This window comes from Oryzias melastigma, linkage group LG21, assembly GCF_002922805.2.
Source record: "Oryzias melastigma strain HK-1 linkage group LG21, ASM292280v2, whole genome shotgun sequence".
Classification (NCBI taxonomy): Eukaryota; Metazoa; Chordata; class Actinopteri; order Beloniformes; family Adrianichthyidae; genus Oryzias; species Oryzias melastigma.
In genome coordinates, this window is record NC_050532.1 from 22,050,881 (window position 1) to 22,074,657 (window position 23,777).

Consider the following 23,777-nt stretch of genomic DNA (forward strand, 5'->3'; position numbering starts at 1 on the left):
TTGTGGTTTACAGGAGAACACTATTTTTAAAGATTTGTAATCAGCAAAGTAAACATTTCTGTTTATCTTTTTAAATTATCTAAATTTTTCCTAAAGTCTTTAAACATGAATTTGAAGTTTTAACCCACAAAGACCCACTTTCCTTAAAATATAAAATTATGTAGAAAATATCACAAGCCAAGATGACCACAGAAAACATTTTAGATATTTTTTTTATTAAGCTAATTGTTCTTTTAGGTTGTTAAGGTTTATACTGGGGGAACTGGGTGGATAGTGGGATGAACCGGGGGAGCGAGGGGTGTTAATTTTGAGTAAATGTCTTGTTTTGTGTGCATTTGTTTTGAAATATTCTGCTTTTTTAATGTGCTTTTTACTTGCTTTTATGTACAGTCTGAATGAAAGGCGCTTTACAGATAAATAAAGTTTGATGTCACTTTGGATTCTTATGGGTTAAGTCAAAGATCTGCACAAATCTAATAGTTGAGGCTATTCTGCTGCTCCCTGCACTGGTGGTTCTGCATTGACTAAAAAAAGAGCTGATAGCCAACGGAAAGGTCATAGAGGGTCAAAATAAAAAGGCAATAAACCAGAGAATTGCAAAACATAATTGTTAACATTTTTTTTCAAGTGGTTTCAGCTAATCCACTACATTTTTTAGAAAAAATGTCAGACACAGACCTCTTAATAACCTAGAAACCACGAGGACATGGAGTCAGAGAAATGATCTGTGGGTAAATAAAAGAGTCACTCACTGTATCTGCATTGTGTCTGATTATTGGAAAAAAAAAACATTTTCGTATCAACTTATGTGTAAAATTAACATGATAATTTACTCATGAAAACAAAGGAATGGAGACGATAAAAATATGGAGGTCACGATGAGGAAACAACCAGGAAAGATGGCCGCCATGGTCCAAACATTAATTGTACTGTATCTTGTTGATGTGAAAAATTAAGATTTTAATCTGATTAAATTATTTTAAAATTTAAAATTAAAAAAATAGAATTAATAGATTAGATATGACACACATTTTAAATTATTTATAAAAAAATAAAATTGTTTTAGTTCAATTTTTATTTATTTATAACTAATATTTTAAATAACATTTTAATATTTATCCAATTCCTGTTTTTATTGGTTTCTTTCATATTTATACTTGCTTCTTTTCCCATTTCATTTCAGTTTTTGTCTGATGTGGAAACTCAAGTTTTTAAATCCTTGTTTTAACCTCAACATCGCCGCCCAGTGGATAAGACCAGCATGTGCTCAGATTGTGCTTTTTCTGTCTTTTAGGAGCAGCAGCAAAGCAAAAGCAAAGTTTGTGCCAACGTGTTCTGCGGAGCGGGCAGAGAGTGCGCCGTCAACGAGAAGGGAGAGCCCAGCTGTCTGTGCATAGAGGTGAGTGGAGGTCCTGCAGGAGGGAAACGCAAGTTTCAACCCAACATCTTCTTCATTCTGCTCCTCTCTGCAGAGCTGTAAACCCCACAAGAGGTCCGTGTGTGGCAGCAACGGCAAGACCTACAGGAATCACTGTGAGCTCCACAGAGATGCTTGTCTGACCGGACTGAAGATCCAAGTTGCTCACGACGGACACTGCAAGGGTAAACCAGATGGAGATGTTTATGAGTTGAATATTTAAAAAGGTCTTTTATAATGAGATTCCACTATTCCAGAGGTGGTTTCAGTGTAAAGAGATGTTTACATTCCCCTCATTCAACCACACACTGACATATGGTGGTCCTCATTACCAGCATTGATAAGTTTTATCAAACATCAAGAAGTTTGATCAATTATGGCTTGAAGTTCAGTTTTAAAAGGCTTAGATCGCCCCCAAAAAGACGTTTAAAATCTTAAATATTGTGTGGAAACATCTGGAAATTCAAACTGTGGTTTTCCTAAAAGTTTTTTAACTTTTTTTTAATGGAAAAAAAAAAACTTTTTAGTCTGTTTTTTTGTGTGTTGTGTTCATTTGTATCTCTAAAGTCTGTTTAGATACAAAAATATGATTTTATTTGTCAATAGCTATATTGTATTGTGGAAAATTGGTTATATTTTGAAAATTGACCAGATTTTCTTGTGAGTCTTGGTTTAACTTCCAGTCAGAATTGATGCAAATCACTCGCGGCTCGCACAAAAAATAGACCAGACGCAGAAACGATTGCTGCGCAATGCGACCAGGACACGACGCGTCACGTCTGGTGTGAATTACACCATAGGTTAACAAGGGAATGGAAGCGGCCTCCGGTGTGAACCAGGCTCGCTTTTAGTGTAAACACAACATTATGCTGGGCTTAATGTTCATTTAAAAGCATTACACTTTTCTCCTAAATCCTGAGCAACGAATATGATTTTTTTTGACTTGTACTCCAAAAAATATGGTATTTGCCATAATTTACTTAAATGTTGTAATACCTTATGTGTCCCTGATAAATAGAAAATATTTTCATTTTTATTTTATGTGGCTACTGTGGAAATGTGTTTTTGTGACCCTTGAAAATGTTTTTGTTTAATACGTTTCTATTAGAAACATTTATTTACTAGAACTGCTACTTTTTTCTTGAATCCTACTTTTATAGTTCTATGTATTTTTCAGTTAAAACTGTCAAAAAATGTGAAGAAAACGACTTTTGCTTATTAATTATGTCCAAAAGCGTGTGTTGTGTCTTTTTGGGAGGAAAAAAATTCACATTTAAGAGATTTAATGTTTTTGAAAGTCTAATTCATACTTGTTGAATAATTTTTTTTGCAAGAAATTGTCTTAGAAATGCATTTTTTTAAAATGACAATCCAAAAGGTCATATAAATGTGTTATATTGGCATCAGCCACCAGGTTACATTCTTCTGTGATAATTCTCCAGTGTGGCAGGTGGAGCCGCTGTTGCTAATCCTGCTCATAGTTTTATTGAAGTGAATAATCTGTGATCTCTGACAAGGTCATGTTCTCGGGCCTCATAAACTGAGGTGGCTGGGTTCACAGGCAGACATCAAAGGCCACCACACGGCCCTCCACTCTTCTATTAATACTTCTGCTATTGGCACCTTATCTTGAAGGAACTTTTCACCTGTCACACCATGGTGTCATCGTGTCCTCGCTCGCATGAACGTTGATCCGTGTGTGGAAATAGGGCAGCATTGTCTCAGATAAATCTTATGCCCTCTTTATGGGCCCATGGCCAACTGTTAAGCAGATGGCAAGCTGACCTGTGTTGTTCTGAATTTATATGGATTTGCCTCATTCATGGTTCTTTCCTTTTCAGAAAAGAAAGCAGAGAAGGCAGCTGCAAACCCCGGTGAGTTTTGAAGCAAACTTTTATAAACGAGATCTTTACAGATTAGGCCATGCCAGACAGCTAATGTAAATTAAAGCTGCAAGCAAAGTTTTTTTAACCTTTATTTCACTAGGAAATCCCATTGAGATTAGATCTCTTTTTCAAGGGCCAAAAGGCATCAAAGTTGTATGGCCCCCCCCTCCCCCACTGGAACGCCCCTCTGGCCCTCCCATCCTGGTCAAATTGATGAAAACCCACTTTTTTCAAAATGGCGGCTTTTCTTTTGAGTTTACCTCCATAGCAACCATTTTATTTTTTGGTCGCCTGGGGATGATGAACACATCTATGCAGTTTTTAGAAGAATTGGCAAAAGTAAATTTTCAGATTTCCTTAGCAACTGAAGTTTTTTGTTAGCCACACCCACATTTCTAATGTGTTCATTTCACATTTTATGTCGTTTCGTTCAGCTTGAGCCAGGGATTCTTATATTAAATTTACACAGTATTACATTTAAAAATGTGCGAGCAACAGGGGAATGTCACGTTTGCGAGCTCGCCATGCTGATGATATTCAGAATCTACAAACTTTAAAACCAATATTTTTCCAATGTAGAACTCCAATGACTCCTAAAAGGAGTTTAAATTTGCAGCTGGTAGTAAAGGGGATATTTTTTGGAAAATTCTAGATGGTGGCCTCTTACCAAGGTCAAAGGTCAACAAAAAATTGGTTGTGGTTGTAGACTTAATCTGGTGTGTGAAGTTTTGTGCAGATCACTTGAACAAAAGTTTTCTTTTCCCATATTGAGATAAAATTTCACACTTTGATACAAAATGACCACCAAGCTGTAGGTCCAGTGCCATTGACCATCCCATAATATCCATAATATTTTGGCCCTATTCATTTTTTTTTGTTACGTCATCATTTTGTGTTTTTGGGGAGTCGTTCACTATACCCAAAATTCTTTTTTATTGGGTACTACTAGGTGCGTGCATAGCCACTATTCGCTAACTATAGCTAACTATTCTCGCTCCAGTGGTTTGTTACGCTGCTGACCGCAACGAGCTGAGGCACCGCCTGATCCAGTGGCTGCAGACGGAGATCGTCCCCGACGGCTGGTTTGTTAAAGGCTCCAACTTCTCCGAGATCCTGCTGAAGTACTTCAAGGTGGGACAAGAACTCTGTTAGTGCTCTGCATTGTTTTCTGTGCTGCTCGCTTTATGTTTTTACCGGAGAAGCATGATTCTGATTCATGTGTCAGCTGATGCCTGACTTAGAGATTCTCAATGGAAAGCGTTGGGAGATTTCTTCTGTTGTTTCTGTGCTGAAGCTTTTGATTTTAATTAAAATAAAATTCAGTAAAAGTTCTGCTTAAATACCCCAAATCTTCAGTGAAGTGTTTGTGGAGGAGGTTAACCAAACACATTTCTGGAATACTTTATTTATCCCACGGAAACTGCATTTTCAGCAGTGCTTCAATCAATTTCTATTAAAATAAAGAGAGAAAATCTATTTATAATAAAAGTGTAGTGCAAATTTGCAGTGTTCAAATTAACAGGGTGTAAAATGAAATAAATATTACTGTCACATTGTTGTATGAGGGAAGTCAGTTCTTATAGAAGAGCTGTACAATAATGAAAATAAAAAAATGCATAAAAAACAGGAAAAAATGGGAAAAATTACAAAAAAATGAAATAAAAAGTAAAAACAAATAACAAACAAAAAATAAATGTGAAAAAATACACATTTTAATGTGTTCTTGATATTATGTCAGAATACATAATCTAAAATATATTAATTTTTTAAGATTTATTTTTAAACGTATGTCAGGGTTTTGCATTTTTTTCCATTAATAAGAAAATATGCTAAATTTATTGCATATTGCAAATCCAGATAAAACTTTCACAAGTTCAAGTACAAGTTATTATTCAAAGCAGACTCTGATCCTGAACATGTAATCTGCTTCTGCAAAAGAATTCAAATATTAAATAAAATAAAAGGAAAACCAGGGAATACAATCAGAAACTCTGAGACATGATGCAACATAGAAGGACTCATTTTTTTTCTCTGTACTTCAAACTGCCTTCATAAAAAAAGATAATTATTTAATATATGATATAAATCCTGCAGATTTATGACAACGGCGACTCTCAGCTGGACTCCTCCGAGCTGCTCAAGTTCATCCAGCACAACGACTCCGTCGTGGAGCTGCACTCCTATGCAGACCAGGAGAGCAACAAGCTGCTCAGGTTTGTTTCTTTGTGGATTCACAGTTACATAAAGTGTCTATCAGAGTTTTCTCCTTTATTTGAATATCTGGCGTACTAGTGAGCTGAATTTAAACCTGTCAAGACCTCAGCAAACGTTACTGTCTGCTGCAGAAACCGTCACTCTGAGGATAAACTCTCATCTAATTATAATTTTCCGCCTCTGGTTTCTAGAATGCTCTGTTTTCACGGTGTGCATGTGCTCTTTCCCAGGAGCCTGTGTGTTGACGCCCTCATCGAGCTGTCAGATGAGAACGCAGACTGGAAGCTCAGCTTTGACGAGTTCCTCAACTGTTTGAAGCCCGGCTTCAACCCCCCAGAGAAGAGTGAGCCCCGAGACAAACTTCTCAATAAAATTCCTCCAGAATCCCAACAAACTTATGAAAGCGATGGTTTTAAAGGAGCTTACTGCTCTTAGAATACCAACTATGTTGGAGTTTGCTGAGCGGCTGCAGATGTAAAGTGGAGGAAAGTTCACAGGATGTGGAGGCATTCCTCTGTCAGGCCGCCAGCGTGAGGCGCCGAGCTCTGAGTCGACTCCACATTCAGAGTCACACTGACGAGCCAACACTTTTCTGTGTTACACAAACTCACTGCACTGGAAGTCTTTGTATGTACTCGGAAGACATCGGCTTAAATTTCAATTAGGAATATTGTATTTAAAGGAGTTCTTTTCCGACATAAATATTCAAGCACTCTGTGATTTAGAAATCATGGAGGAGTCTGAGATTTTCATCTTAGTTGCATGTCCACTGTAAGACTGTAAGAGTAAAGAAAAAAAATCAGGAAATCACATTGTATGATTTTTTTTTTAGTTAATTTAAATGTATTCTACTGCTGCAAGGGGTTTTGGCCCACTCCTCCACTCAGATCTTCTCTAGATCAGCAAGAGTTTGAGCTCCCTTCAAAGATTTTTATTGGGTTCAGGTCTAAGCCACTCTATGCTATGATTGGTTCTCCCTGCTGTGTGTTTTGGGTCATGACCCATCGTCAAAGCTCTAACTGAGGAGGTTGTTCCCCAAAATCTCGATATACATGGTGATACATCCTCGCCTTAATACAGTGCAGTTCTCTCCCATGTGTAGAAAAACACCCTCACAGCAACCTCTGAACACGGCAACAGAATTAAGACCAAAAAGTTCTATTTTGGTCTCATCGGATCACACGACTTTCTCCCATGATCCTCTGGATCATCCGAATGGACAACTTTAAGACGGACCTGGACATGAGCTGGTTTACGCAGGAGAACCTTCAGTGCTATGAATGACATCATAGTTTCTTCCATTTTCTAATAATTGCTCCATTTTTCACCAATCCCCCATAGTCATTTACAGCCTTGTGGGGGTTTGTCTATCGTTTTTGGTCTTGGCCATGTTAGTAGTTGGAGTCTTACTACTCGTATGGGATGGACATGTGTATTTATGCAGCTAACACACTCAAACAGGTGCTTCTAATTTAGGATAAGAAGTGGAGGTGGATGATTTAAAGGTGGTTTCCAGATCTATTTATTTTTTTAGATTATGTCTCTTACAGTGGAGATGCACCTAAGATGAAAAAATTAAGACCCTTTCATGATTTCATAGTGAAAAAACTTGCAAAATCACAGAGTGTTCAAATACTTATTTGTCTCTTCGTATTTCTTAAGATCAAATTGCAGTTTTTGTCTATTCTGGTATATGAAAGACGGTGCTCCCGCCTGGCATGGACCACAATTATTCATTTCTCCTTCATGATCAAACGGTTAGTACTTCTGCGTTTTGAAAAGGACGCTACCCATACATCCCTACCAAATCCGAGTCCTTGATTGGTCAAAGTTCAACTGGTTTAACTTTTGACGTGCATTTATTGGCTGCATGTTTTGTACTCTTGTAAAATCTTGTGAATACACGCGTTATGTAGACTTTTCGTTGGAAGTGGTCACTTGAACGCCTATTGTCGAGTGTGAACGCAGCATTTGAGACACACCAAGTTCACATCTTACTGGCAACTTGATTGACTTACTGGCAAAAACATCGACTGAAAATTGAATTTGATGGCTCATTTGAGATTTTTTTGGTTTTGGCCCCAATAAGGTGCGTCTATCACCGCAATACTATTGCCTCCCTATCTCAGAAATCTTTAAAGTAAAACACTTTCTAAAGAAATCCACTGAGTTTTTCACAATATTATTGTTAAGTAGTGTATATTTATGATAGATTTTACATAAAACTTTCATATGAGATAAGAGGTTAAAGATTGTCTTGTTTTGCATTCATCATTTCTTGATAGATTTTGCTGACGTTTTATGGCGAAGCTAAAAGTAATTAAATGCATTTGATTTTCTAGTTGTGTCAATAAAACCATCCAGCATTCTTGATCTTTATCTTCGGTTAATTGCCTTCTCGTTATCACTCAACTGTTATCTGCTGGTGGATTTCTTTGTCTCTCCGCAGAATGCGCCCTGGAGGACGAAACATTCGAGGACGGCGCGGAGACCCAGGTGGAGTGCAACCGCTGCGTCTGCGCATGCGGCAACTGGGTCTGCACTGCTATGATCTGCTCTGGTGACCAGCCTTTTTTTTTTTTTTTTACCCCTTCATGCTGTGAATGAATAGTTCTGCTTATTTCTGACCCGTTGACCGTCTCCTTATCTGTGCAGACAAACACGTGGCTGCGGGTGAGTCAGCAGATGTCGGAGCAGAGATGACCGAGGAGGAGTGGAATCTGAGAGTTGCTGAGCTCAACAAACATCAGGTCTGTGTTTGTTATCTGAAAACTTAATAAACCATAAAATGAATCATTTAGAACAGTGAGATCCTCATTTTATGCACTCATACAAGAAATATTTCTTGGTTTTATGTAATATAACGAAAATTCAGTTTCTGACTTTTTCCACATTTTACAAAATTTTTAATTAAATTTTGCAAAAATTGCTCGACCGCAATGCATTATGGTCTATATTCGCTCATGTAATGAGCATCGATGCATGCTGGTTTTTCGTAAAGACTTTCTAGAGAACTCGATTTTGGAATTGTAGATTCGGACAGCCCTATAAAATGATGAACGCATTTTATAGTGAGTAGTGAAGGAATTCGGACATAGACGTTGTATGAGGAGCTTTAAGCAGCAGAGAGTATAAAAAATGGAATGCTGGAAAATTAGAAAGACTAACTTCTGCGCCAACAATCCCACCCATTTTTAGTCAAAAACTGCATTATTATAATGTAAAAAGCATTTGAAACAATTTTACAGTAAAAAAAAGTAAAAAAAAAATAGAGTTGTTGTGGGATTAGGTCATTTTTCTGTCAAAATTTTGCACAAAGTAACTCAGAATTTTTAAAAAAATCTAAATCTAAAGCTTAGAAGTTATAGAACATCCTAAAATAAATGTTTCAGATCAAAGATGAAATATTTCCAACAGTTTTCTCTGATAAATTTCAGTTCAGATGATCAAAATATGAGCGTGTGCTCCTGTCTAACTGTCCTGAGAGGTACAGCTAGAGAGCCGGTTGCTGCCTTTGTGTTGTGAGATCATGATGATACACCCAGAGATCTGGCTTAAGGCCACAGCTGAGTCAGCAAGGTCATGAACTCTCTGCCCGAGAAGGGCAGCGGCCGACAGTAAGCAAATGTCGCTCTGAGGAAACAACGTTAGGCGGATGAACTACAAATTTACCATTTCCTAATTATTCTGTTTGTCAAATATATATAATACTGAACATTTTTACAGATAAATATCTGTTGTAACAGATCTTATAAAGATGGTCATAAAAGTGTAAATAATTAAATTAAATAATTTAAAATAAATGAGGATTTCGTCAAAGCTTTTCAATATATTAATCAACCGCATTAAAACATTTTCATGCTGTGGTTGCATAATATTCTTACCAGTCCTGTGCTTTAGTAAAATCCTCTTTAACCTGTCCTAATCCACAGACTCATTTAAAAAGAAACATAATCTGCAAAAGTTTGAGGAACAGTGAATGAACAGAAGGATGTCTGTGCTTTTCAAGCCTTGAGGTTGAACTGCATTTAACTTTGGTTCATGTAACCACTGGGAACTATGAGCTCAGCCTTTTGATATCTCAGAGATATGGCCATGGCTCCTGGCACTGTGCCTCCGAACAAAGAGCGTTTTCTGCACAGCTCTGTCAGCTAATGACAATTCATTAAGAAAATAAGTGAAATGTGTTACTTTTGATGTGAGTGTGCTCCATTTTAACTCATTTATTCAACAAAAATGACCTCTAAAAGTGTAAAGTTCACCCAAAGAACACCTATGGATGACAAAAACATGAATTTTTACAGCAAAATTGCAGAAACTGGATAGTGTCTTTGGTTCTTCCATGCTTCTCAACTTTTATTTTGAAAGGTCATTTATCAGTTTGTTTTCAAGTGGGGGCTCCATGAGCCCCGGTTTGTTGTAAAAGCCTTCCCAGTGAACTTTAAATTATGAAAAAATGTAATTTATAGTTCATTAGAAATTTTCCTTAAAAAAAAAGTTAATTTTCAGAATGTGTCAACATTTATTTACTCACACTTTAATGCCTTTATCACTGTAAGATCTAACATTTGTTGCTTTAACAATTTTTGTCAAACCATTCTTAAAAACTAAGGAGAAAATATTGGCTAAATGCAAAATCTGAACTATTCAAGTCACTTTAAAGAGTCAAATGCCTTATTGTACTGGACTGTGGTGATATTTCCACCACACAAAGGGAAAAGAAAAATGCTCAAAAGTACAGACAAAGGTGAATAAAATCATGTACATAGAACATTTTTTAACTGTTTTATTTATTTTTTATAGTTTTTTCCAAAATAGAATTTTGCTTTGATTGCTTTACTTGTGTATCGTCAAGCATTTGGGGAATTTTAATTATTGTTACATTTTTTTTTTTTTTTTTTTTTAATTAAAAAATATATTTATATATATATATATATTTATATAGATTAATTTTTCAAACACTGGATCTAAGGCTTGCTTTGGATCGTAACTAAGTGGAGCTGTTTCTTATGTAAAAAAATTAAAAATCATCAAGTAAAGAAAAATATCCAAACATATGGGTGTTTTCATATGTAGTCAAATCCCTTTTTTTTTTTTTTTTATTTGATCTCAGGACACGGTGGAGAAGTCCAAGACCAGCACAAAAGAGGTTTAAGTGAGGACACTCCGAAGAAGAGGATGGACGCCGTCACCCTTCTTCCATACTTGATTCCCCTCACGGCCGATTTATAAACTGACTCGTTTATGTTTATCTGCTATGTTATTTACTATATATTTTTTGTGTGTTTTTAAGTGTTTATGTTCATTAGAATATTAAGGGTGATCACAAAACGTAATCAGATTGCCTTTGTGTGCCGTACTGTCCTCTTTGATTGTGTTGCCGTGCTCCTCCGGTAGTCCTGCGGCTTTTTTTTTTTTTTTTTTACAACTGTTTTAGTGGAAAGAAAATGTCAAGTTGCCACTTTTTGGAGGAAAATGCGTTTTTTTTGTAGATGGAGGAAAAATCAAGAGTTTGGAGAGTCTGTGTGGTAAAATGAGGAAGGGGTTTGAGATCTTTCATCATCGAGTTAGCAGGTCTCTTAAAGAGGTTAAAAGAAATTTGAGGATGCCACTACTTGACCATTGCACTTCTTGATTTATTTTCTTCTTCATTAATAGTATTTGTAATCTCTTTGTATCTTACTGCTTAAGTATTAGACAAAAAAAGGTCTCTGTATAGTGTGTGACAGGCTTGAGTTGGAGGGCTCTCTCCGTCCCCATGCCTTGCTTCGACGGGTCTTTGTGGTGCTTTGTGGTCAAACCATTCTGTCGTTCTTGTTCTGAGACGAAAACAAGACTATTCTCAGCGAAGAGCAGCAAAACTGCCCCTCCCCAGGTGAGACCTGATCTCAGCTTAGCATGGCGAAAAACAAAACCAAAGACCTGCATTTGAATGATGTGTGAAAAACTCTCCGGGTAAAGCATTACTCTGGACCCAGCAACGACAGTATACCTGTGCTTTCTGAATGACTAACAAAAAGGAGTCAGCTGTAGAGTAGAAGCATCAGTGCCTGGGTGCAACTAAAACGTGTGTTTGTCTTTTATGCGTGTTATTAACCTCAGTCTGGGAGGAATAGGTTTTTATGTGTTGATTTCTTCAAAGTTTGTACCTAAATTTGTTTTTTCCGACAATAAAACCAGTGCCTTAAACCTACCAATAGTATAGCCCTCTACCTTTGGGTACACATTCGCTGTAAGGCCTGAATGCATTGCAAGAATTTGCTCAAGTTTTGTAGTAACTCAGTCCCTGATAACCGGCTGTGTGGATGTAGCACTGTAGAACTTCTTTCTATTCCAATAGACGTGCAGAGACTGCAAGGAAAATATGCATGTATGCCAATAAAGATCTTACAACAGATGAGGTTATTTTCTTTCTTCATCGAATTTCACCAGTAAGTACTAAGGAAGTATTCACACTGGACACATTTAGTTTGACTAAAGTGAATCAGAGTTTGTTTCCCCCTGATAATCCGGAACAAGTTTTCAGTCTGAATTCACCCAAATGGACCAAGAACCGGTCTTGAATCCATTTTTTGAGATGGTCTCGGTTAGTTTTCCAATTGGACTGAGCTCTGGTCTGAAAATGCTCTGTGCTCAGTGGACTAAAATGGCCACCGTAGCCGGACATTACAGATGTGAACAGAGTAAAAACGAAACAACTGATGAGTTGCAGACAAATGCAGGCTCATTAAAACAACTTTTAATGTGATACGCAATGCTTCAGAAATGACAACCAGAATTAAGGCACCTCAGATAATGAGACAGATTTCCTAATTCTGAACAAATTCAAGAATTTTAAGTGTGCCTTGTGGTTAAAAAAATACAGTATTTGTCATTGAATTAGCCCTGATTTAATTTTATTTGTGTAGATTTACAAATTTTTGATTGATGTTCAACACAAATGGTAAAATAAACTTTTTTTTTTCTCTCACTGCTGACATTACACTACATTTGCTCCATTGAAGCGATCATACATGGAACAGTCTCTTATTTTGAAAGGAAGTCATGTTAACCCCTTTCAAAAGTTATTTTTTAAAACAGACTTATTTTTGGTTTATATTTTATTTATGCTAAATATATAGTTCATTCATATTTATTATAAAAGTAGCATTAAAACAAAGTCAGTGTTTTATTTTTCAAAGAGTGAAGTAAAACTTTGCTGCTCCGTGTGGGTTACTGATGAATATTTGCCTTAAAACAAGTGATATAAACCAAATATTAATATCTAGATCAATTAAACTTTCACAATATATTTTAAATTAATTTTAAAAAAACCAACCTTCATGGTTTTGTATACTGAATTTCATAAGCATTTTTATATATACATTTTTCAAATTATTAACAGAATATATTTTTATACATATATAATACTTATTTTCTGTTCTAAACATTACATAAGATTGATGTGTTTGTATTTATCTTTATTTTTCTTTTAACTTGACACTTTGGTGACTTCTTGATAAGTTAAAGTTTTTTTTTGTTTTTTTTTTTTGTTTTTTTTTTTACAGTTTTCAAAATGTTTTGTTTTACACTTCTTTGTACTACAAAGACAAAAACTGTTTTTCCAAACATTTCCCGAAACTGAATTCCTCTCAATGAGTTTCCCCCTATAATATCCCTGCTTCTCATTCTGATCACATCCACTCAGCAAACCGCAGCATTATGTAAAACAATGGGGCTGTTGCACAATGAATGACGGACTTGGACGCTGGCCTGGTGGATCCTTGTTAGTGTTACTCCATCGTTTCAAGATTTAGAAACTTGATAAAAGCAGTCCTGTATTCGCCGCCAGCCATAAAACATAAGTAATCTGCGCATTTTAACTGTTTACAGCTGTAGATAACAAACTTTTTAGAGTAAACGACTGTATTAGCATGTAGCCAATCAGCGCTCGTGTGGGTGGGACTCGTGTCAAAGATCAGCCAATGGGTGAGTAGGAAATGAGATTCCCCACCTCCATTCTGACAAATACTGTTCCGTGGGTCAGCTTGGGGTTCTGGGTAGTTTAAAGTTACAACTGTAAGTGTTTGTGTCGTGATTTATTTACTGACTTTTAATTTAATAAGTATGGTTTTATGTGTTACTGGTAGCGGTGGAGACTTTTGTCCGGTGTCGGTTTTGAAGTTAGACGAGCCCTGGAGTTAGCTCGCGTTGGACGTGAGCAGCAAACCTGTTGCATGAAAGTTTTAAATTCCCGTGAAAATAACCAAAATGGAGTCTCGCGAAGGAGCCGCCGCGGCCAGAGACTGTGTGCTCGACTTTTCACGGCTAAGTTTGAATACTTTAAGCCTCGACGGCGTGAGCGAGGACCGCAGAAGAGACACCAAACAGTTCTACCTGAACTACAACAGACTGTCGACCCTCCCGGCGTCGATCAGCCTCTTCTACAACCTGGAGTTTCTGGACATCAGCAATAACGGACTGACGGCCATCTGCGACGACATCACGCGCCTCACCAAGCTCAAGACGCTGCTAGCCAAGAACAACCGCCTGGATGAGTTTTCTCTGCCCAAAGACTTTGGCTCTCTGCCGCTGGAGGTGTTAAACTTTAGCGGGAACCGCTTCGAGGAGATCCCGCTCCAGTGCACCAAACTGCGGCGGCTGCAGTCGCTCTCGATCGGCGGGAACAGGCTGAAGAGCATCCCGACAGAGATCGAAGACCTAACTAGGTGAGTTCTGTATGGAGAGAAAATAGTCTCAGCCGATTTTATGCGCGTAATTCTTGATTTGTAACTTGTTTGCGTGTAACTTTAAATTTATGTGTGCATAATTCTTTATTTGTATCTAGTGTGATAGAATACATATTGTGTGCACCTGTAGTTGTATTTTCACATGTGCAAAAGTTTTATATATATAAATTAATAATTTTAAATTAATGGAGGGCAAAACAGCAAGATAACACAACACATAGACTCAAACCCCAATCCGCCCAGACGGGCAAAGGGAATGGTATCTCACAATTCCTTGCACTGCCAGATCTGGCAGCAGACCCAATGTGACCATGGCTACAATATGCACCAATTATCTGATACACGTACACACACAACCACATTTATGCACAAATTGTGTGTGAGACTCCTTTCACATCACCACGGGGCAGACGTGGTACTCTGGTAGGGTGGTCAACCTCTAATTGGAAGATTCCAGGTTCGATTCCAGTCTTGCACGCTCTAGTGTGGAAGTGTTCTTGGGCAAGACACTGAATCCCATCTTGCTTCTAGTGGAAGGTTGGCACCAGTGGCAGCTGAGCCATCATCAGTGTGTGAATGTGTGTGAACGGGTGAATAAGACTGTGATAGTAAAGTGGTTTGGGGTTTGAAGAAGGTAGAAGAGCACTATACTAGCATTTACCATCTGTTCATTATCAGGGCACCAGTTGTTCAATTTTTATTCACAGTCCAAGTTCAAAGTGGCTAATATGAACATTTTGATGACCTAATATTCTAGCAGCATTTAAAGGCATCACTCATGGATGAGTCTTGGAGACATGAAGAGTCTCACATCTAATTTGTGGGTAAATGTGGTTGTATGTGTGGTTACTTTTAAGCAGCTGTAATTTAAAGTTGTTTCTGTCTAAATTATTTTTTTGTATTTTGTCATTTTCGTACATGTGAATACACAATTGCGCACAAATAGGTCACAAATCAAGAATTACGCACACACAAATCAGATGAGACTGTTTTCTCTCCATAGTCCTGTAGTCATTGTGGTTCCATCCTTACAGGACTGTCAGAAGTTTGTTATACAACCAAATTATAAGTTATTCAAGACTTTAACAGTCAACTAAAATCAATCACATCTGTAAATCACCTTAAACTGTTTAGTAAATCTCACATAATGTGGGGGATTTTGTCATATTTTTAAATATAGGTGAGGTTTAATAAAGATATTGACTAGATATGTGGTTGCTATGGTAACCTACAATTGTAAAGCTTCTTCTTAACAAGTCTGACATAAACACCAGAGGCTGATGAACCTAGGCGTGACTGATGGTGGGAATGGTGTCAGGCTATAAAGTTCAGTGCCACAATGGAATTATAGAAGACCTCTTATTACCTTCGATCCTTACTAATGAGCCTTTACTTCCTTAATTAACAGAAGCAAACCAGGAAGTTCGATGATGAAGTATAGCAGAACACCATGGGTTTACCCTTCTGTCCTAAAAATGATATCTGAACACTCCTAAAATCAAAAGGATTTAACCCTACTTAACCCTTAAACACCAAAACTCCTGTGTTTATGCTCTTTGATTTACTGTAACTTTTCAACCGTTCATACGATCAAGGTAATTCAAGGTAAATCTGAGAATCTGCTTGTGCTGCTTTTCTCCTTCAGAATCTGACGGAATTACATTGAAGTTGTTAAGGGTTGAAAAGTTACAGTACGCTAAAGATTTTGTGTTTAATTGTCGCTGGTGACGTCTCAGGTGTTAAAGGGTTAAACAAACTAAGACTTAATTTCCTATGAAAGTATATATTTGCAATATTCTGATCAATTTTAAAGGCATAATGTTTGACTGTGTACATTAAGGAAAAAATTCACGTAATTAAATCAGGAAATGTGTCTAAATGCATTAAAACCGTGTCAAATAAAACAAACATTTTAGCTTTAATTCCTCAATATTTAATAAGCCATGATTAAAATTGAATAAAAATGTGTATAATATTACATTTATCATTAAGTTTAATCTTCTCCATTTGTTTAAGCCAAGATCTAGAGTATGTTTTAGTCATTTTCAGTGTTTTTTTTTTTTTTTAATACTACTGCTAGAAGTAATAGTTTTTACTTTGCACACTGTAGAAAAAAGATATCATGAACACTGAAGTTAGTTTTTTTTCTGCTCCAGCTCTTCTGGGTCACAGTTAATGTTGCTGTAAATCTCTTGTCAAAAGCCTTGTCGTATAAAAAGTGCTATAAATCCACCTTTGACGCACCTACTTTGCTGATTCAGTGTCAGAAACGTGACCCACTTATTAGGCGTTGATACTCACGACTCAACATCACGCGCTTTAAACAATGTTTTTGTATTTACAGGCATTATGAAGTTCAATTCATGTTTTTTTAACACAGTAACTTAAAATTGTGTTTTATTCATTTGTAACTTAAAAAGTGCTTTCATGAAACACTGTTTATTGTGTTTTAGACTTAATTGATCATTAATAAAATAGTACGGAAATTAATTAAGAGTTTTATATCTTATATGTTCAAATCATATATATATTAATATTTTGTAACAATAATGGTTTGATTATACACAATTTTAATGTATTTAAGACACAAATGATCAATGACAAAGATTTAAATTGATCAGAGAAGTTTGTATTTCTTCATAGTCAAAAGATTTTCTTTCCTAATGTCTAAAAGTCAAATATTCTGACTGCAGCCTTTGAGCAGCAGCTGATGTCGGGGTTCAAACTTTTGGGAGTTGATTGCATTATCTTAGCGATTGTAAGTCTGATACAGGTCAGTCAGAGGTCCCTCTCTATCTTATCCTGGGATGCGTTTCACGCAAGCAGGGCGCCGTGACAGGCCAAAGGTCAGCATGAAAATCATTGGAACAGATATGCAAAGAAATGGCCGAGATTCAGGACGCAAAACTGATAGTTTGTATTCGCAGTTTTTGCTTTGTTTGTTTGCTTTTTATCTAAAAGTCCTGATAAACCTTTCTCCTGTAATGTTTGTTCTGTTGAAAACTACCCAACCGCTGCTGCTGCTGAGGGGGCAGATGAATGGGGGCTTTTTTCATGATTTGGTTTGCATAGCTTATGTAACTCTGGTAGAGTGACTTTTTAACTCTTGAGTTGGGTTTCTTTATGTAACTTTGAACAAATCAGAACGCAGCAGATAAATCTGCATCACTGAAAATGTTCTAATTTTTCTGATCCTTCCTTTCCAAGAATGACACGATAAAGACGTAGTGAATCTAAGGAGGCTTTCATTGATGTTTCCTTTAAACCTTATCACATTAAAACCTTCTGGAGTCCAAGGCAAAGTTCCCTCTTTGGTCATTTACCTTTGTGACCACACATGTAGAAGAGGACAGTGTGTTTATCAAATCATTCCAAGAAACTGTAAAGAAGAAGTTAAAAAAAAAAAGATAATTGATTGGAACAAATAGTTTTAGATCATTTTTTTTAAGAAAAATTTACTTGCAGTGCTGTTTTTTGTGTAAGCTTTATATTTTATGGGTAAAATACACTTTTTATATAAATTTACTCATCTTCTAAATTGAACTTAGATTTAACAACTTTGAATTTTAGTTTTAATAGCAGAAAATAAGCTAATTTGTAAACTTCTTTACAGTAAAAACCTCATCAAAATACAGATGATCATTTTAACAGCAAATCCCAAAATCTTTCTACAGTGAGGTGAAAAACAGTATTTGTCAGCCACTGATTCTGTAAGTTGTTAAAAAGGTCATGGAGCTTTTGAGAAGATCTGCAGGGAAGAACGGACCAAAACAGTGCAATGCATTGACTGTATATGAGAACTGGACTGAGTGATTGTGATGTCACACATAGAAAACGGCTCACTTTCAGCCCCAACAAAATTACGCCATGTTTTTGCGATAAGGACACCGTTATCTTGGAGCCAGACGTCGCTAGTGAGCAGGGATTGGTCCAAATTGGTTTGAAGTCATTGTTTCTATGGCAACCACTCTCACCCATCAGGAGAGAACTTGTTAAAAGACTATACCCCTACCACTTAACGTTGGATTTTGCTAAAAAAAAAAAAAAGTAGACCAAGGTTTTTTATTCTGACAAATAGAGTAATAGCTGTTTATTTCTCAATAGATGTCTGTGGAATTTTGGCTTCTTGGAGCCAGCAGGCAGTTTGGAATACAAAAGTGTGTGTAGGGGGGTGTCGCTCAATCCAGTACTCATAAACAGTCAATGATTCAAACCAGCTAAAGACTCACAGGAAATGTTTGACCTCTATCATCGATCCTCTCTGTTAAATAACCCAGGATTGAAATGGACTTTGGTCGTTATTTTCTGCACTATTACGCAAATACATTATTTAAAAATAAATCAATATGACTTCCTGAATTATTTTCAGGAGGGACAACTTGCTGAGTCGGTGACTGAAAAATACTCGTTATTAGGGCTGTGTATTGGCAAGAATCTGGTGATGCAATATTGTGATAAATGGTTCATGATACGATATTTATCACGATATATCCCAAGACTGTACCAAAACAATTTTTCATTATTCTTTTAAAGAGAATGACTTAGAGAAAAAAACTCTACCTTAATATTAATACACATTTCATGGTAATACATTTTTTTTAAATTTAATGATCACAACGCTAAGCACTTCAACTGTATCTCATTAGTCAAGCTTTTACCCACAAATTCATGGTACTTTTTTCTTTTGGTAAATTAATAAATATTTGTTCTTGTAATGAACTGAAAATACTGTCTAATTTACACAACAAAATATTTTTCAGTACAAGGAAAAAGCAAATGGAGAGAATGTACCTTAATCAATAAGGTTCTGAAAGTATAATTGAGGAAATTTAGTGTGGTTTATTGTAAACAGCGCTAAATGTAGCTTATCCAGTACTAGTAGTCGGGGATTTAGGTGGTAAACAAAAGGAAGACGCTAAAGGTCGCTCATAAATACTTAATTAAATATCACATTGTCAGCATTTTAAATCAATACAAGTAACGCCAGATGAAGTATTGCAATATATTCCCTAATCTTTTTTTCCCCTACATCCCTACTCTTTATGCATCAGTGTATGATGGGAACGAAGAGGTGGCATCTACAGTTTCTGTTTCATTTCTCCATATACGTTTCATTGGCAGTAAAGCTCTGCAGCATCTACTATATAAATTACACAATATGACTCTTTAGTTTCTGTCTTCATCAGTCAGTTCTTGTCGTCCTCTTGGGTTGGTTATTGTGTCTGAGGCGGCAGGCGGATCCCAAAGGTCTCGCCGTCCGTCACGGGCGGGAGTTTGCTCAGTGTTCAGCACCAAGGACAGAATAATGGTCTTGGAGTCGCTGTGTCATCAGTTCCAGTGGGAGAACGTCCTGACAGCTTACTATGGCTGAGCGCTCTGCTATCTGTCTGTTGTTTGTCCTTTAAACTTAAAAAAATCTGTTTTTATGTGTTTATTATGGCAGATGTTTGGGTGACTGTTTACTGGAGTTTTAAATTCACTATTATTTGTTTACACATAGGGCTGGGTGATATGGTATTTTTTATATCATAATATAGTTTTTTTTTTTTTAGGCAATAACGATTTATATCACCATATAAACAAAATAACTATATTTGTCAAATTTTCAACATAGCAGATGTACGGACCATGATGCAACAGCTCTTTTTGATAACTAAGAAAAGGCATATTAGCATCATCTCATTAGCATCTTGCTATGCTACATCACATTCGCCAATTCAACACTTTTTATTGAACTTTCTGTTGCTGCTGCAAGTCCAGCGGGTTTGTCTTCTATTGAGAAAAGGTTCTATCACAATATATATCGTTTTATTGCCCTCTTTGGTTACTTTTTGTGGCTTTTTATGGTTAAACTTTATTATTTCCAGTTAGTTTGCTAACAAAATAATGAAAATAGTTTCAATGCTGGCAACAAACAGTGATTTAGTTGAACAGGTTGAGAAACATCTCATTAGTTTGTCATCAGCCTGTGTCACCTTGCATGTTTGAAAACTTTATTTAAACATAAAAAGTGACATTATTTCATGCTGATTGTAAAGGAACTGATGAAACTGCAGAGAGTATTCAAGAATCTGTTAACTTTGTAAAAAAAAACAAAACAAAAAAAAACAGTACGAGCACATGAATCTTTAATCCATGTTGTGTTGTTTTGTCTTCAGTCTGGAGATGTTGTATTTAGGCGGGAACCTCATCTCCGCCATTCCTCCCGAGGTGGCAAACCTGCCTTACCTCAGCTACCTGGTGCTGTGCGACAATCGCATCCAAAGTGTCCCACCGCAGCTCACCAGGTAACTTTACTCCACACGGAGTTTTTCTGTGACAATTGCACGTTTTACTAAACACACCTGTGCTGTCTCAGGCTCCACCTGCTGCGATCTCTAAGCCTTCACAACAATCTGCTCACCTACCTGCCGAGAGAGATCCTCAGCCTGGTGCACCTGCAGGAGCTCAGTCTCAGAGGGAACCCGCTGGTCGTGCGCTTCGTCAAAGAGATGACCTACAACCCCCCGTCGCTGCTCGAGCTGGCGGGGCGCACCGTTAAGAGCCGGAACATTCCGTACTCCCCCTGTGAACTCCCATCGAACCTGGTGCTCTACCTGGACCTGGCGAGCAAGTGTCCCAACCCAAAGTGTGCAGGTCAGACTCGAATGTTTTTAAGCACACCCATATCCAGATGATTTTATTATTAATGGCCCGATATTATCTTGTGCTTATATCTAACCCGTTAAACTTAACAATACATATTTTTATGGAGAGTAAAATATCAAAACCTATTTAAGGTTCAAGTTGATTTATTCTAGAACGATTCTAGTCTTTTTATTATTCATACTTAGGTTAAAAAGTCATGGTTTTAAAGGTTAAAAACTATTTTGGCATTTACTAACATTTTTAGGCTATTTTAGAATTTAGCTAAAATATCAGCTACAGCTAGCTAATTCCTGCCTTCTTTTAGACTGATTTAGAGTTTAGCTAATATTTCAGCTGCATGCTAGCTGTTTTGGCTACTTCAGGATTTTTTCAACTTTTAAGGATACGTTGAAGTTTAGCTATTTTTTTTAGCTACATGCTAACTGTTTTGGCTAACCTAAGTTTTTTTTGTTTGTTTTTTGAAGCTAATTTGTGTTTTAGCTAATATTTTATCTGGCTATCATCTTCAGCGTTTTCAGCTATTAACTTCAGCGTTTTCAGCCATCAGCTTCAGTGTTTTAGCTATTAGCTTTAGCAATAACAGCTGTCAACTTCAGTATTTTCAGCTGTCAATTTCAGTGTTTTTAGTTACCAATTTTAGCATCTTCAGCTATCAGCACTAGCATCTTCAGCAGACAAATTCAGCTTACAGCATTCACACTAGCATTATCAAAGTTGATGCTTCATATCTAGTTTATAGTTGTATTATAAAGTTACGGATTTAAAGTTTTAAAAATTTAGTTTTAGAGTGTTCAATAAATGGCCCCTTGTGCGATCGAGTTTGAATCCCCTGTTTTAAAGAATTTATGTTAAATTTAATTCATGAATATTGACCGTGTAGATGTATGTTTGTACTATCCCGGACAAACCCCCGACATGATCATGCTTTTCTCGGTTCTGTCCAGGTGTGTACTTCGACTCTTGCGTGCGCCACATCAAATTTGTCGACTTCTGCGGGAAGTACAGGCTGCCCCTCATGCACTACCTGTGCTCCCCCGAGTGCCGCTCCCCCTGCAGCTCCAACCCTCAGAGCGACGCCGAGTCTGAGGACGAGAACAGCGTTCCCGCCGACCGGCTCCAAAGGGTCCTTCTGGGATGATTGGACATGGAGGAGGAGCCTTATTGAGGTTCTTGAAACTGCTTCAAACATCACCAAACCTATATCCGCGTACTGATGCAAAACTACGCACAAACACTGTTCTAACCTTTAAACCTTCAGTCTCTGCAAAGAAAATATTAGAAAAACTTCCCAAACATCAGAACTCCACCTCAGAAAGGTCGATGGATCATCCTGTGGGTCTGATGTTGGCCACAAGAGGGCAGCAGCAGCCTTGAGTGTGAGCACTGATGGAGGAAGATGGTTTTCTTTGTTTTCAGGACAACATATTTCATTTTACACTTTAACCCTCCAGCTTATTGTAGCTGCGGCGCATTGTCCTGCCGTTTAGTGTGGATTTAAGTTTTTCCTCATTAAAAACAAGAGTTTTAAAGAAACAAAATGTTAATAAAACTACAGCGATGTGATGCACAAAAAGGAGTTGTTTAGGAGATAAACAAATGTAATGATGTCTAATAGGACACTAAGGAGGAATGGTTTGGTTATTAGTGGTGTAATTAAACCTACCGAACTATGAAAGCAAGTTTCCATGGTGCCTTAGATGACTCACGATGTAGCCTAGAGTAATGCTTGTGCAGTTTCACTGACAGGAAGTGGACCACGCCGCGTTCGCACAGAAACAATAGCCTTTGAGCCCAGCTGCAGCCTCCACGCTTTACAGTGCAGGCCGTTACATTCCTCTGGGCGTGAACCCCGACGAACGTGGAAGAACTCGCCACCGCCAGAAGTTCTGGCTCAAACTGGGAAACGAGGACTGCCTTCCTGCTCACACCTCTGCTCCAACTGCACGTGGAGCACGCTGGAAAAGGTCGGAGCGGACCACAAAAAAAAGACAAAACTGTGTGTATGTTAGCTAAAGGAGGAGCGATTCTTCTGATATTTCAGATAAAAAGAGAAGTACCTCCGTGTTACAGCAATAACTACTTTAGAGTAAACGTTAATCGTGCCTTCCAAAATAGTAAAATGTGTATGTTTGAATGCATCCAGAAATGTGACGGACTAAGAATTAATCCTTTTTATTGCGTTTTTGTACTCATCCGCTGAACCCCAGTGAAAAAGAAAGGCACTAACCATTCAAAAAATAAATATAGCTTTTATATAATTTTTTTTCAAATGTAAACTACATTTTGCTAATGAACAGATAAGTGTACAAGCTTTAACCTTCTGATATGCAAACTGTACAATGTGTTATAACAACAATAAAAACTAATTATGCATCTTGAGTGATTTTTTTTTTGTTTGTTTGTTTATACCACAGTAAATAATTATAGTACTAATTTAAAAATCTAGACTAATTTGGGTGGAATCACATTTATAAGGAAAAAATATATATTTTTGCTGATTAAAACAAAATGTGTGTAGAAATTTTCAGCCTTTTTTTTCATTAGAGCTTAATGTTTTAGTTAGGCTACAGCTTGTTCATAGTTTTGCTCAATGAAATATGGATGACACAGGTTTTAAAGCAGTTAAAGTACTTTGCTTTCTGAATTAATTTAAAAAACACAAACCCTGTAATTTGCAGGCAGTTATGGAATATCCCTAAAACCGACTGGTTCCAGAGCCTGAGAAGAAATATGCTTAGATTGTTTCTAACTATAACAACTGCCTCAGGGACGGTTTTATTGTGAAAGAGAAGAGCAGGAATTTGCCGTCTCATGCTAGTTTGCGTTACATTTTAACATCTTAAAATCGGAGCATTTTTATTAATAAGAGGGAAAAGGATAAAG

At 37.0% G+C, this 23,777-nt stretch overlaps 2 protein-coding genes across 2 annotated transcripts in view; both read left to right on the plus strand.

Moving 5' to 3' along the window:
- Positions 1–11,914, plus strand: part of fstl1b (follistatin-like 1b) — a 29,242-nt gene extending 17,328 nt beyond the window's left edge. Inside the window, exons 3-11 of the mRNA XM_024287028.2 lie at positions 1,295–1,399; positions 1,473–1,602; positions 3,259–3,291; positions 4,304–4,434; positions 5,398–5,516; positions 5,748–5,860; positions 7,967–8,077; positions 8,173–8,267; positions 10,631–11,914. Of these exons, the coding sequence (XP_024142796.1) occupies positions 1,295–1,399; positions 1,473–1,602; positions 3,259–3,291; positions 4,304–4,434; positions 5,398–5,516; positions 5,748–5,860; positions 7,967–8,077; positions 8,173–8,267; positions 10,631–10,672 (879 nt within the window). The 3' untranslated portion in view covers positions 10,673–11,914. The remainder of the gene's footprint in view (positions 1–1,294; positions 1,400–1,472; positions 1,603–3,258; positions 3,292–4,303; positions 4,435–5,397; positions 5,517–5,747; positions 5,861–7,966; positions 8,078–8,172; positions 8,268–10,630) is intronic.
- A 1,590-nt stretch (positions 11,915–13,504) lies between these two features.
- On the plus strand, positions 13,505–23,270 carry lrrc58b (leucine rich repeat containing 58b). Its single transcript, XM_024286980.2, has 4 exons — positions 13,505–14,225; positions 20,405–20,533; positions 20,605–20,882; positions 21,839–23,270. Exons 1-4 carry the CDS (start codon positions 13,768–13,770, stop codon positions 22,030–22,032), a joined length of 1,059 nt encoding a protein of 352 aa, XP_024142748.1. The 5' UTR covers positions 13,505–13,767; the 3' UTR covers positions 22,033–23,270.
- The last annotated feature ends 507 nt before the right edge of the window (positions 23,271–23,777 follow it).

Excerpts from the sequence above, each read along its gene's own strand:
- lrrc58b (XM_024286980.2), top strand. The coding sequence starts at position 13,768 with ATGGAGTCTCGCGAAGGAGCCGCCGCGGCCAGAGACTGTGTGCTCGAC. Across the intron at positions 14,226-20,404 it reads GAGATCGAAGACCTAACTAG|TCTGGAGATGTTGTATTTAG; the intron begins GTGAGTTCTGTA and ends TTTTGTCTTCAG. Across the intron at positions 20,883-21,838 it reads TCCCAACCCAAAGTGTGCAG|GTGTGTACTTCGACTCTTGC; the intron begins GTCAGACTCGAA and ends GGTTCTGTCCAG.